At 36.7% G+C, this 15,555-nt stretch overlaps 1 protein-coding gene across 1 annotated transcript in view; it reads left to right on the top strand.

Moving 5' to 3' along the window:
- chrna11 (cholinergic receptor, nicotinic, alpha 11) overlaps positions 1-15,555 on the top strand; it is a 118,380-nt gene that overhangs the window by 10,547 nt on the left and 92,278 nt on the right. Inside the window, exons 2-3 of the mRNA XM_022683022.2 lie at positions 2,237-2,376; positions 12,682-12,726. Coding sequence (XP_022538743.2) covers positions 2,237-2,376; positions 12,682-12,726 — 185 coding nt within the window. The remainder of the gene's footprint in view (positions 1-2,236; positions 2,377-12,681; positions 12,727-15,555) is intronic.

Here is a 15,555-nt window from a genome sequence, read left to right as displayed (position 1 = left end):
TAATCACTGGGTCAAATGAGCCCTATTTAAATGGGCTCATGAGAAGTCAACAGCTGTAGTCAATCAGAATCACTTACAAGAAGTGAAGAGGCCATGACATGAAGCTAATTTGATTGACACAACTCGCTACATCACCAAAATTGACAAATTTTGTTGCTGTATGTATATTTTTGACCCAGCAGATTTGGTGACATTTTCAGCAGACCCATAATAAATTTATGAAAGAACCAAATTTTATGACTGTTTTTTGTGACAAACATGTATGTGTTCCGATCACTCTATCACAGAAAAATAAGAGTTGTAGAACTTATTGAAAACTCAAGACAGCCATAACATTATGTTTTTTTACAAGTGTATGTAAACTTTTGACCACAACTGTAGATACTTTATTGATCCCGAGGGAAATTTAGCAGCCAGTAGCAGTTACACAACACAGCAGAAACAAACAATAGCGGTAGTATAATAAAAGAGCAAAGTAAGAAAAATAAGATTCTTGACTATAAAATCCTAAAAAGAGATTTAAAAATATATACATAAATATATAAATACAAAAACTATACAAAGTGTGGAAGTAATCAGTCATAGATATGAGGTAGTGCAGTAACAGAATAAATTAAATTAAGTATAGGAGATAAAAGGTATCAGCAGATATGACAAAAACTAAACATAAATCTGTGCATGTATTGCATTTAAGTTAGGTGCGTAGTGTAGTGTCCAGGAGTGCAAATGTATAGGATGTACAGTAAAGTGACAAGTGTCCAGTGGTGCAAATGAACAGTATATACAGTAAAATGTCAAAAAAGTGCACCCAGGGTGTAGATGTACATGATACAAAGTGTTTTTCCAGTACAAATAGAATGAGTATCAGCCGTGTGACCTGGCTTTGTATGGTCTGTGGTGTGTATGGTGTGGTGTAAATAAGCCCTTGTGTAGCCCCCTCCTGTGTATGTGTCCTGAGTGCTAACGGCTAACTAGCTACACACCACGCAGCCTCCAGGGCCGGAGCTTCTAATTCCTGCACTGAAGATAAGTTAGTGGGAATCCAGTGTTACAAGTTATTGCAATAACATGGATTAGAACATTACTCAAATAGGGTTATTCTCTGTTTAGCAACTCTACCTCTACCTCTTCTCAAACAAACATTAAGAGGACAAGAAATGTTTATAATTAGCGCTTGATAAGTTCAGCACAGCTGTTAACTGAAAGCCATTGCAGGTGACTATACCTTATAAAGCTGACTGAGAAAATCCAGCCAAGATGTTCAAAGCTGTCATCTAAGCAAGAGATGCTACTTTGTAGAATCTAAAATCTGAACCATATTCTGGTTTATTTAACATGTTTGTTCACTAAATAATTCCATTTTTTTCTTCATAGTTTACTCTTGAGTAAAAATACTGTCTACTATCCAGTTTCATATGCCTTTTATGGGTAGAGGTTATGAACACATCACATCCTGTTGTCCTGTAGTTTATGCTCTTCATGCTGCATTGAGCCACTTCTTCACTTTCAGTTCTGCCAAATAGAGCAAAAGCATCTTGATAACAGCCTTCAGCACAACATCACCCACTCACAAACACAAACCATCCTGCAAAACATCATACAACATCTTCAGGACCTGAACAAATGGCCATCATGACACAGCTAAAGAGATCAGATTTTAAATAGAGTATAATGTGTACCTGTAAAATATTAATTAATGTATTATTAAGATGACGAAAAAGCAAAATCATTTATTTGAGTCTTGGTGCAAGTTGTTCCAAATCATCCCACTCTATCCAAATCTGCAAAGTCTAAATTATATATTTGACAAAAATTAGATATTTAGTTGTTTCGATGGCTCATTAAAATGTGCCTGCTTTGATGTCTAATATTAATGATGAAGTGTCGAGATTTATACATAATATTATATACTGCGTTGGGAATTTACATTATTGGAGCTTATGTGTCTTTACTGTCAGGGTCCCCTTTAGGTCCCACTGCAGTAGTTTGGATGTTTATAGTTGTGAGGTGTGATGTGCAATAAACTGATATTTAAATGACGGAATACCATCTGTTCAGATGCATGCCAACTAAACACAACTCTCTCTCTCTCTCTCTCTCCCTCTCTCTTTCTCTCTTTCTTTCTTTCTCTCTCTCTCTCTCTCTCCCTCTCTCTTTTTCTCTATCTCTCTCTCGCTCTCTCCCTCTCTTCCTCTGTCTGTCTGTCTGTCTGTCTGTCTGTCTGTCTCTCTCTCAGTGTCGGTGCAGGGCCCTCACCAGAGGGCTCTGTTGAAAAACCTGCTGAAAGACTATAACCCTATGGAACGGCCCGTGGCCAATGACTCTCAGCCCCTCACGGTCGTTCTGTCTCTCAGCTTGGTGCAGATCATGGATGTGGTAAGTCTTCTGACCTCTTTATGTAACAAGCAAAAGTGGACAAAGAACAGAGAAGCTATAAATAAGTGAGAAAATGGGCAGTGTAATCATTTAACTTAAAGCAGCAGTCCTTTTTTTTCATTTAAATGTAAAGCCGTTGTATTTAGTATTTAGTATTTAACAGTAGGGGAGAAGGCAATATATTTGAATGAATAGCATAAGTGTTCCTCTGGGACTATTCCTGCAAAGTCAAATATATTCATTCTTTAAACAGAATGGTCTAGAAGGTTTTCTGTTTTTTTTTTCTGGCTACAACAGCTTTGCTGGTTACCTGATCAACCGTGGTGCTGCAAATGGTGCTGATACAAGAGCTACAGCAAATGGGGAAAGATTTCTTTCTCTTAATATGACCTTATTTAAGTATAATGAAATATCCCTGCTTTTAAATTAAAATGTAATTAAAGACCAAAGATAAATCACCAACCCTTCCTTTATTTCTTGCTTTTTTCTATTAATTGTACCTCAGTGTTTTCCAAAGGGGAAGTGCTTCCCATTTGACAGAGGAACAATCGTCTTTACTAGGGCTGTACGATCAGTGTTGGGCACGTTACTTTGAAAAAGTAATTAGTTATAGTTACTAGTTACTTCTCCAAAAAAGTAACTGAGTTACAAACGGAGTTACTCCACTATAAAAGTAACTAGTTACCAGTAAAAGTAACTATTGCGTTACTTCGCCCTGTAAAAATAAATAAATAAAGAATAAATAAAGAAAATAAATGATGTAATTACTATTATTATTAGAAAAATAACAAACAAAAATAAACCCAAAATGTTGACAAAAATATAGTCTAACGAATAAAAAAAAATAAGAAACGAAAAACTCCACAGGACCAAAGAAAATTACTAAGACATGTAATACTGAAAAAAAACGGAAAAAACAAATACACGTCTGGGGATAAAAATTAAACAAACCAAACCACACTCAAAGAAATAAATGTATATATAAACAAAACAAAAGAATGGACAAAAACAACAATCCGTTAAAAAAAACTCATTTAAATCCATTAAAAAACTCATTTAAAACAATCACAGGCTTTTTGCGCAGAATAATAAAAGTTTCGGTTAGTTTCAGTTTCAAATCATGAAAACAGCTCACCAAAACCTCAACCTATCCTTTATATTTGACAATATTTGATTAACTTACAGGTCCTTACTTATTTTTATTTAACTGAACTGAGTTGTAAATTATTTATAGCCTCGCGCTGAATTCAGCTCCGCGCTGCGAAAGAGAGAGAGAGAGAAAGAGAGAGAGAGAGAGAGAGAGAGAGAGAGAGAGGCGCAGCGCATTTTGCCTGATTTCTCTTTATTAATTAACAGTACATTTGTTGGCTTTAGTAAGTTTAATAACATTAATTTTAGTATACTTGTCAGATCTTATTTATAAAAACTTTTTTTAGAAGACAGAGGTTATTCTGCGCGCAATGCCGCGCCGCTGCGCCAAGCACCACTTTGCGTGCCTGACATTTCAGAGCGCTGGACGAGATTTTAATTCATGAATTAATATATTTAATATTTTAATAAATTTGCCCTGGTGATAAGAAACGAATGCTAACATATAGCGTTATATTTCTGTGTATTTCAAATGTTTTAAGTTTTATATAATTGACGGGCAGCACCACGCGCCAGATTGACAATGTGCTTTGTTTTTCAGATATAAAAGTGAAATTCAGTTAAATAGTTAACTAAAATAAATTTATGTTCAGTCAAAGTAATTTTCTCTTTTAATTTTCCATTTCAAAACTCCAGCATTTGAGTGAGAATAAGCATCTGTTGAAATTTTTAAACAGCAGAATGCCTAGTTACAGTTATTTAGTCTGTGTACTAAACATAAATATAAATCCTTATAACTGACAGAAATAAATATAACTAATAATAATTTATAGATACAGTGCAGATTTTTAAGTATATATATTTTTTCATAGTTGATTGCTGAAGGCTCTGGGTGTGGTTTATTTTTATGTGGTAAAGATGTGATGGTATGGAGTATTTTGGAGCGCAGGGTGAGCAATCGCGCTAAGCTTTTTTCCGCCACCAAGATAAAAACACGCCAGAAATTTACCTCAACACACATCATTTCCAGACCACCACGCCCATCGGTGTTAATATATTCCAAAGTCCAACGCTATTTTAAGGACGCGTGCAAGGCCTAAAAATAGACTGTTGAAGGGTGGCAAAGCGCCACGCTACACGGCTTGTGCGGGGTGTATGATAGGGCTCTTTGTCTGTATGCGCAAAGTTAAAAAAAGTTCATTCAGCTGCTAAAGTAACGTGCAGTAACGGAGTGTCGAAAATGGTAACGGCGTTATAGTTACAGTCAGAGTAATTAGTTAGATTACTCGTTACTGAAAAAAGTAACGGCGTTAGTAACGCCGTTTATTTTAACGCCGTTACTCCCAACACTGTGTACGATATTGGACAAAAATGACATATGAAAATAACTTTATTTTTATGAGATATATAAATTGCGATCATTTTTTTAAAATCAGATTTTACCAGAATCATGTTATGTTCCATCACATCATGTTATTAATAATGTGCTCTGTGTATCCACACTGAAAAAAATGTGGAGTAGGATTTACTTAAAAAAACCTTGTACACGTTTTACACACAGAAATACTAAGTAAATTTAACATAGCATTTTTTTAAGTAAAATTTACTTGCATCTCCTTACAGTTTTTATTAGTAATACCAAAGTAAAATTTACTACTGAAAGCAAGTATTTTTTACTTAGTTATATTTTGATTAAAAATTACTAGTAAAAACCTTGTACACGTTTTACACACAGAAATACTAAGTAAATTTAACATAGCATTTTTTAAGTAAAATTTACTTGCATCTCCTTACAGTTTTTATTAGTAATACCAAAGTAATATTTACCACTGAAAGCAAGTATTTTTTTACTTAGTTACATTTTGATTAAAATTTCTGGTAAAAAACTAGTACACATATTACACTAAAAACTCCAAGTATTTTGTTAATAATGGGCACTGCTTAAAACACCTCCCTGAAAAATGAAGACACACAATATCCACAAAATATAATTTTATTTTTAAACACAAAACACACAGAAAAATTATGGGCATTTTGTAAGAGTACTGCTTAACTGGTTAACTGCTTAACAAATGTCCACTTGACCTGTCTTAGTTTTATCTTCTATCCCAATTTAGCTTAGCTCTTGCTCTATACAATTAAGAGAAGTAATCCAGAAACAATTGATCACAGAATGATATAAAATGAACTCAAACATCTCACGAGACAATATTCAACCACATATGAGGAACACTGCTTTCTTCAGACCAGAGATTCAGAATCATTTTTTGGGTCAATTTATGTCAAAGAATCTGCTCGTGTGTGCGCTGGCCAAGGGCATAGTTACTGAGGCAAGTAGCTAATGCTAGTGAGGGCCATATACTACACAGTAAGCTCGGCTAGCCTCGTGGTAACTGAGCCAAGTAGCTAATTCTAGTGAGGGCCATAGACTACACAGTAAGCTCGGCTAGCCTCGTGGTAACTGAGGCAAGCAGTTAATGCTAGTGAGGGCCATATACTACACAGTAAGCTCGGCTAGCCTCGTGGTAACTGAGGCAAGCAGTTAATGCTAGTGAGGGCCATATACTACACAGTAAGCTCGGCTAGCCTCGTGGTAACTGAGGCAAGCAGTTAATGCTAGTGAGGGCCATATACTACACAGTAAGCTCGGCTAGCCTCGTGGTAACTGAGCCAAGTAGCTAATGCTAGTGAGGGCCATATACTAGCTCGGCTAGCCTCGTGGTAACTGAGCCAAGTAGCTAATTCTAATGAGGGCCATAGACTACACAGTAAGCTCGGCTAGCCTCGTGGTAACTGAGGCAAGCAGTTAATGCTAGTGAGGGCCATAGACTACACAGTAAGCTCGGCTAGCCTCGTGGTAACTGAGGAGTTAGCAAATGCTAACGGGAGTCATATAATACACAGTAAACATGGCTAGCCTCATGGTAACTGAGAGGAGGTAGCTAATGCTAGCGGGAGAATAGACTAGGGCACTTTGTCATAAAGCTGGGGGGTTAGCTAAATGCTATCCGGAGAAATTAGCAAACAATAGCGGTGGCCAGGCGCCGAGTTAATTAGCCGCGGTAGCTAACGCTAACACGATACCGGGGCGGCTCATATTACACACAACACACTTATACCCATATCAACACTCTTATACCCATATCACATTATACACTTCAACATTTACTTATTTCCCACCTGGATAAAAGGATGAAGAAAGACGCGTTCAGCAATCATCTGACAGGCAGTACCTGTTATCCCAGAGCCACACTCTAGCGCCCCGCATTAAGTTGGGGCGTGTCTAACGTCTGACGTCACACGAGCGTTCTTTTGGCAACATTTTACTTGAATTTCTTTAGTTAATGTAATGATGACAACATTTCAGTAATTTTTACTACAGTTACTACAGTTAAATTTACTGAATGTATTTAACTAAATGGGAAGACACACAATTACGCAGAAACTCCAAGTATTACACTGAATTATACATTACATTTTTGAGTAATTCTCAGAATTGATGTTTTCATGTAGAAATTACTTTAATTGTCCTTGTTGTATTTACAAAGTCAAAAAATCATTTTTTACAGTGCAGTGTTATAGTAAAGTAAGTAATAGTGGAGATATAATCTGCAGCTGGTAGATAAGCACAAGATATTGCAGATTCTGTGATACACAGTTTTTGTGCACATTTTTATAAAGGCCATACTACAACTGTCTTTTACTGGCACTGTTAGCACAGAAACCATCTGACACTATACGGACAAAAGTATTGGGACACTTGCTTATTGATTGTTTCTTCCAAAATCAATATATTAACATTTTGAATCCTGATTTTGTTGGAGTAAAAGTCTCTACTGTCTGGGTAAGGCTTTTTACTAGATTTTGGAACATTGCTGTGAGGTTTTGATTGCATTCCCTAAATCATTCCAAAAATATTTAGTGGCACAACATCATTCCAGAGAACACAGTTCCACTGCTGCACAGCTCAATGCTGGGGTTCATACCCTTTATATTCCGACTCATGCATGGCATAGGGTATTGTGCATATAGGTCCATGGTTATCTTCATAAGAGGGTCATATTCTATTGGTAATACTTCTGTACAAGGACTAGAAAAGCTGTTTGTTCATTTGAGCACTTAAATTAGAAGGGGTGTCCACAAACATTTGGACATATGAGGACAATGATACATAATCTTTAAAGCTATTTAACAATCTTGTAGTACACTAAAAGTGCACTATAGGCTCCTGTGGCTTCTGTGGCTCTAATGACATTCTTTCCCCCTTACATTACTTTAAGTAGTACATATTTAAGTAGTTTTAAAACCATTGTTTTTATACTTTTACTTTAGTAAATAGCTTAAGTTAATACTTCAACTTCTACTATACTATATACTATACTATACTATACTATACTACACTATACTATATGTTTTTAAACTTCTACTTGAGTAATGATTGAGAATACTTTATAAAAATTAGTTTATTTGAGCAAATCCTTTCTGTCCTCCTGCTTTAATTTCTTTCCCAGTTCTTGACTATAATTAAAACAATTGAATGTCATTCAAGCTTTGGTTATACAATTAGCCTTTTTCATGCAAAGAGGAGGGGTTAAATTCCGGGTGAGGTGATGGGTAAACCTATTTCCGTTTTGGAGCAGCATTTCGAAAATGGATGGGTTGTATTATTCCTCATCTTTTTCCGCACTTTAGGCAGGATGATGTTGCCAGAACCATCGGGGAACTAAGGGTAGCACAAACGGTCAAAACACCAGTCTTTAAAGAAAAGTGTGGAACCACACAAGTTCACTAAACCATTTACATTTCCTCAAGTCGATTTACTTGTTATTATTACAACCTGCTGCTCTGTTGAGTTTTATATGCTCCACCAACACACACCTTTTTAACAGCCGCTTGCCGCCACGGATGTTTAGTGCCACACGTGTATGAATGGAAAGCTATGTTTTAGAAAAATACATGTATGAAGTGCGAGATTAAACTAAATAAAGGGAAATTAAAGTGGATGCAGACTACAGCTGTTGTTTCTGAAGGTTCTGGGGTATATTTTAGTAGCATTATTTTGCTAAACTGCATCTTCCTTTTCCTTTTTAAAAAGACATTTGATCTATGGTACTGAAGTACACCCCATGCAAAGAGGTAAGGTTTACCTAAGGAGAAGGATAGGGTTTCTAGTGTTTGTGACCCACAAACCCAAAAGCACACGTTAATAATGAATGTAACGCCTTTAATGGATATGTAAAAGAAACATGGATTTATTATACATATATATAACTTAGTAAGCTGATGTTAGCATGAAAATATAGTTTGTTGAGACTGAACAGTTTTCAAATAAATATTGTCATAACTTGTAAGCACTGCTGACAACAGACAGACAGACAGACAGACAGACAGACATCATTGCAGCTGTGTGCTACTGACTCATACTGCCTTCTAAGTTACCACAATTCTTAATCCTCATTAGTGGCCAAAAGTAATAAATTGCTCATTTACAGCCGGATTTTACAAGCTAAAAGATAAATTAAAATGTTTGTTGTTGACACTGCTCACCCCAATATTGTCACCAACGTTTATTTATGTCCCTCAGCCTCATGCGGCTCCACAACTCAAGTGGCATTATGGGATATAATATGGGACCATAGTGTGCTGTATTTGCGTAGAGCAAAAGTTTTCCTCATGCAGTTCGTCATCCAGGGAAACTTTTGCGTATTGTTGCACACTAACAAGAACTGCGTATTCGCACGCTACGTGTTCTCGCCTACTGCATTTGCCTGCTGTTCAGTATAGAGTTACTCAATACTGCAACAGCTAAAGTGTACCAGACGGGCACATGGGTGTTCATCGTGTTCTCTGACTGGTCAGAAATTTGGCTGGATATGACAGTTTTTTTTAAGTTATTATGTTTTAACTTATTAGCGTATAATCAATGCTCGATTTTATTGTATCCTTTACATACAGTATACAAAAAGATGACAGCTTTGAACATCTTGGCATTTTCTCAGTCTTTTTTTATTTTCTCAGCTTTATGAGGTAGTCACCCTAAATGGCTTTCATTTAGCCCTGTTTGAGTAATGCTCTAATCCATATAATGGCAAGAACTACTCAACAAGAAAAAACAAGAAAAAAAAAAAAACAAACCAAAAAATTTCAAGAACTTTGTAAGTATCTTTAAGTGCAATCGCAAAGACCATTAAAAACATTATGATGAAATTGGCACTCATTAGGACTGCCCCCAGGAAAGGAAGAACAAGAATAAGTGATAAGTTCATCAGAGTTACCAGCATCAGAATTCACAAGTTAACAGCAAGTTAAGAGCATTTTGGTTTGTTTAACACTTTTACGTTTACTACAGGATTCCTTATGAGTAAAAACATTGAATAAGGAAGTTTGTCCAAACTTTTTACAGGTACTGCATGTCTGAATTTGATGACATAGTGAAGTGATTACAATATTACAGTTAAAGGATAAGATTATTGAAGAGCTCAGTTGAAGGGAGGCTCTGGTATCCTGTTGGGCTGCTTTTAGCCTGGACAGGACATTACATTACATTTGGCAGACGCTTTTGTCCAAAGCGACTTACAATGGTGAAGTACATAGAGTAATAGAAGTTTAAAGGTAAAAAACATGTTTAGACAGGGCCTTAAGGAGGTCAAGGGAAATAATAGGATAGTTTGTTAGAGGTGTTAGGAGAGTAAGTGCTCTTTGAAGAGCTCTGTCTTCAGGAGTTTATTAAAGATAGTGAGAGATTCTCCTGATCTGGTAGTGGAAGGTAGTTAGTTAGAGGTGTTAGGAGAGTATGTGCTCTTTGAAGAGCTCTGTCTTCAGGAGTCTCTTAAAGATAGCGAGAGATTCTCCTGATCTGGTAGTGGAAGGTAGTTTGTTCCACCATTGGGGAACTCTGTATGAGAACAGTCTGGATTGCTTTGTGTGGATTGTGTTTGGTAAAGCGAGGCGATGTTCATTGGAGGAGCGCAGCGGGCGGGAGGTAGCGTAAGCCTTCAGGAGTGAATGCAGGTAGGAAGGAGCTGTTCTGTCATCACCTTGTAGGCGATTGTAAGAGCTTTGAATTTGATGCGAGCATCAACTGGTAGCCAGTGGAGCTCAATGAGCAGCGGGGTGACATGTGCCCGTTTTGGTTGGTTGAAGACGAGACGTGCTGCTGCATTCTGGATCATCTGGAGTGGTTTTACTACACAGGCCGGGAGGCCAGTTAGCAGGGCTTTGCAGTAGTCGAGGCGTGAGATGACGACTGCTTGTACCAGGAGTTGGGTGGCCTGTTGCGTCAGAAACGGTCAAATTTTTCTGATGTTGTAAAGCGCAAAGTGGCAGGATTAAGCAACTGAGGCCACATGGTGCGTGAAGGAGAGCTGGTCATCAACCAGAACACCCAGGTTCCTAGCAACCTTTGTCAGGGAGAGTGAGAGTCAAGAGTCGATGGTTATAGAGAAGTTGTGTTGGATAGATAGTTTCGCTGGTATAACCAGAAGTTCAGTCTTGGAAAGGTTTAGCTGGAGTTTTGGTGACCAGTCGGACACGCAATGTTTTAAAAACATGTTTCAGTATTTTATTGTTGATGTCTCTAGTTACTATCTATCATCAGCTGGTGCTGCAAGAAAGATATGAGAGGAGCTTCCAACTCATGCAATCAGCTCTAATCTCACACTCTTACACCACGCTGGCATTAGATTCTCACACATTTTAAATGACCCCCAGTTCCCCTCCAAACAACTCAAGGATGAATTGAACTGCAGCTGCCGCTCCAGATTACACTGATTAAACACACTCTAAACCAGCACTGGCAGCTTTTGGAGCCTCACCCATTCAATGCTTAGTCAGTCAACTGCATAGCAGATAGATGCTAAAACTACCACCCTCATACTCAGCCCACTTGGGGCTGGACCAACCTGAATCTCACTCCAAGAAAATGATAAAAGTTGGCAGATTCTGTGGGCAGTGCAGTGCTGACCTGCACTGAGAAAATCATGCTGTGGAGTTAAATTCCCTCGTATGGGTCTGGCCATCATAAAAATGCAATGAACTGAACAGTTTGCTTGGAAGTGGTTCGAGACCCACAATTTTTGGCGGACCAAAGTTCAGCTGTTTGATGTGCGCCTAAAGTAGAAGCAGCCAAAATCCCAATATCTTGAGATGGTGGAGGATTTCCAAAAATAAAAATGAGAGAATAGAATAAGAATAAGATTGTTAGAGAATCTCAGAATACTCAGAAGGCTTTTTGCACAATTAAAAAGTAAAGATAGTCCGTTTGTAAGACTTCTGTAAGATTTTTTTTTTTACACTTTATGAAATAATGTTATTTTGTATCTTAACATAAGAACAAGTAAAAACAGTGTCCAGTCTTAGAGCAGAGTAGAGTGGTCTTCACACAGCAATTAAAAATATTTTAAAGATTGTATTTTATTTATTGTCTGTTAATTTAGGATATTTAATGTTTTTTTTTATTCCAATTCCTCTCTCTAAATAGTCCATAGGTTTTTTTTGTAAAGTAATGTGTAAAATGCATTATTTTATTGTTATAGCATCATTACATCAGTGGCATTATATTGACAATGACAATTATAGAATTTAACCAGTACATTGCCTCCCTTTCTTGGAATTTTCCCCTTTTTTATTTTTACTTTATTTAGCAATATATTCCACAACTAATTTAAAAGCACACTGACATTTTTGGGGGAAAATTAAAGTATTTTAAAGGCACCTTATTGTTCTTATATATGTTGTTTTGAGGTCTGTGGCTTTGCTAAGTCTAAGTCCCAGAAGATTGCTTCTTTGTTGTACTATTTATTCTCGAATTCCCCCCCCCCCCCCCCCCAAGATCTCTGAATGTTCTCTTGTGTAGGCCTTAGTGGTCTTCTCTTCCTGTCTTTCTTTTCGTCCTTTGTTGTACTGTCTGTGACATTCACCTCGAGTGCTTTCAGCGTATTGTGCTTGGTTTTTCTGAAAATTGCTCCAATTTGACTGAAGTGTTTTTTTTTTCTGGGCTTGGACTGTTTTCTTTTCTGACTCTCAGATGCTGTGCATGGTTATGCCCATTGATTTCCTGCTCTGTGTGAAATTGTCTGCCTGACTGGCATTGCTTTCAGTTATTTTGTGTCTATAAAATAACACACATTAGCAGAATGATGTTGGGTTATACCATGTGTTCTTGCTAATATATAAGGTGTGGCTAATATTAAAAATCTTACTCTCTCTTTTTTCCAGGATGAAAAGAATCAGGTCCTCACCACCAACATTTGGCTCAACATGGTAAGCATAAACATTGACTACACCGTTTACAGCTTAAGCTTTATCATAGCTAAGTATGGAGACAATACGATAAATATTAAGTGAAATTCATATTATTAATGGTTGAACATGCAGCAAGTGTCTTCAGTCCTTTGAAAAATAAATTAGAGTGAAGGTTGTGATGTAATTGTTGTTTTTTTAAGGGGGTGTTTATCTTGATATGATATGGTGGACAGGAAACTCTGGACACGCTTACATAGCTTAATTATGTTTTTGAAAACAGCTAAATGAATAAGTGAAACATCTTGTCTGGTTATTAAACATAACCAGGAGGCAGTGCAGAAACGGCAGAAAAAGACCTCCACATCAAAGAAAACTGTATAAAATGTACAAAATGTTATTTGAGTGAAGGTTGACATTCCTCTATATTTGTAATACTGTGTTTATTCTAAATAAATGATAAAAAAATAATTGAATAATTTAGTAATAATAATAATTAGAGTTTTTCTGTGAAACAAGCACAAACAGCTATCCTTTGAACATGAACAGCACATTATATTGACGCTGCTACCATTCACATCCATTCATATCCTTTTTTTCAGTATTTTTTTCAGTTTGTGTGCTTTGACATTTTTCCAGACAAATCTTGTTTCCATTTTGTTTGTTTTGCAATCAAACCCATGACATAGTTGGCCCTATCGACAGTCAATTTTCACGCTTTCCGTCTGTGTCATTTAAATAGCAACGGTGTTTGTGAATACATCTACGTTGATGGGTGTGGTGGTCTCGAAATGAGGTGTGTTCAGGTAATTTTTTGGCGTATTGCTATCTCTCACACTCTCTACACTCATTTGAGACGTAGGTAGATGTCAGCAGTCAGATGTTCATTGCTATCTTGGCAGTAAATTGTCAACACAGTTGCTTGCTCAATATGAGTACACCATGCTTGCAGTGCACAAACCCATGACGTGTGTCAGTTGGCAGCTATGCAAAATTTTACATCAACAGTAAACAGAATAGAAAATACAATTATTGTATGTCAACAGAAAATATAGGCACTGTCATATTGCTTTTGTAAGTTCATTAATGATGTTTGCTAATAGGTTTAACAATTGCGTCAATGATCATGGGTATTTAAACAAAATGAGTAGTTTACGCTATCATTACAATAGCAAAAACACACTGACATGTCCTAAAAATACACATCTGTCTGTTTTATTAAAGGAACCGTTCATTCAGTAACATCCAGAATCAATATAGCTGTAAATGAATGGAGTTTCTCTCAGCCTCATAACTGTGTCAGAGTAGAGTAAAGGAATATTGGAAGGATACTTATCCTATTTGTTTTAGTATGTGTGCCTAACTGCCTGTTACAGCAAGTTGTAACAACTATCAAACCATTGATTTTGTTTTATATTTGTGTTGTTCAGAATGATCCTCTGCAGTCTTAACAGATCATAAATGTTATTGTCTTATAAACATCATTGTCAATAGAACAGATTTGTTCAATAACCTTAAGTCTGCATAAGCAGTAAACTGCCCTGCTTGTTCGATTTGTGTGAGGAGGCAGTTACAGGGTGTATGTGGATATAAGGGGTTAGTTGGGCCCAGTGAAGGGAACAGAGTTTGACGTGGATGATTGTGTTTTTCACAGTTTTGCACAGGCTTCCAACAAGTCAAAAAAAAAGGGCTGCCACATCCTTAAACTGTAACTAATGCAGTGTTTCTCAACCCTTGTCTTGGCAAATTTTAGTGGTTTTCTTTATTTAACACACACTTTGCCCTTTTGAAAAGACTTGTTAATGAGCTGATTAGCTGAATCAGGTATGCAGGGCAGGGTGCCTCCAGGACCAGCATTAACAAACACTGCGCTAATGCAGTATCCAGGCCCGCCAACATGTACCTATTTCACATGACAGGCACGCATTTCTACCTCCTAGTACACTTGTATGATTTCATGTTCTAAAGTACGCATATTGTTTGATCCTGCATTTCGTCATGTCACCCTAAGGGTATCTGTTGTGAGTGTGTTTGTTGTCGCTAGTGCTATCATGCTGTAGCAAGCTACCTTTTGAGCCATCAGCTACTTTTATTCACTCTTTATTTTCCTCCAAACTGTCAACACACCCTCACTGTGCTGAAGCTCTCGATCCTTCTCTCACCACTGTCTACTATTCCTTTTTAAGTGATTGAAACTACTAATACAATTATAATTTAATTTTGCCAATCTAACACTGATTCTTTTATTTATATTTCAATCATCATTAGTAAAAACTTAAGAAAACCTGGTAGGTCAGGTGGTTTACAAAAAAATAAATAAAATCCTAAATAAGAGACCACTTAAAAATGATGAGTTCCTTTGGTTTCACCAAATTGAAAACCTCTGGAATATAATCAAGAAATAAATACGAACATGTTTTCTTTGCATTATCTGCGATCTAAAAGCTATGCATCTTTTTTTTATGTCCATTTCTCATCTTCTGCAAATGAATGCTCTAAATGACAATATTTGTATTTAGAATTTGTGAAAAATATTGTCTGTAGTTTATAGAATAAAAAAACAATGTTCATTTTACTCAAACATGTACCTAAAAATAGCAATATCAAAGAAACTGATTCAGAAACTGAAGTGGTCTCTTAATTTTTTCCAGGGCTGTATATCATCTCCATTAATATATTGAGTAACCAGTTATTATCCTTTAAGGAGCGCATGCTAGTACAATATATGACTTTTACAAACACATTTTTGAATAATGCAAAATATCATTTATTATCGTTATCATCAGTGGATTCTTTCAAGGTTGGCATGTCTGAGTATCACTTGACAGCTCACACTGGCTAGCATCCTGC

This window comes from Astyanax mexicanus, chromosome 3, assembly GCF_023375975.1.
Source record: "Astyanax mexicanus isolate ESR-SI-001 chromosome 3, AstMex3_surface, whole genome shotgun sequence".
Lineage (NCBI taxonomy): Eukaryota > Metazoa > Chordata > Actinopteri > Characiformes > Acestrorhamphidae > Astyanax > Astyanax mexicanus.
Note: the sequence above shows the minus strand (reverse complement) of the source record. Positions and strands in the feature narration are given on the sequence as shown.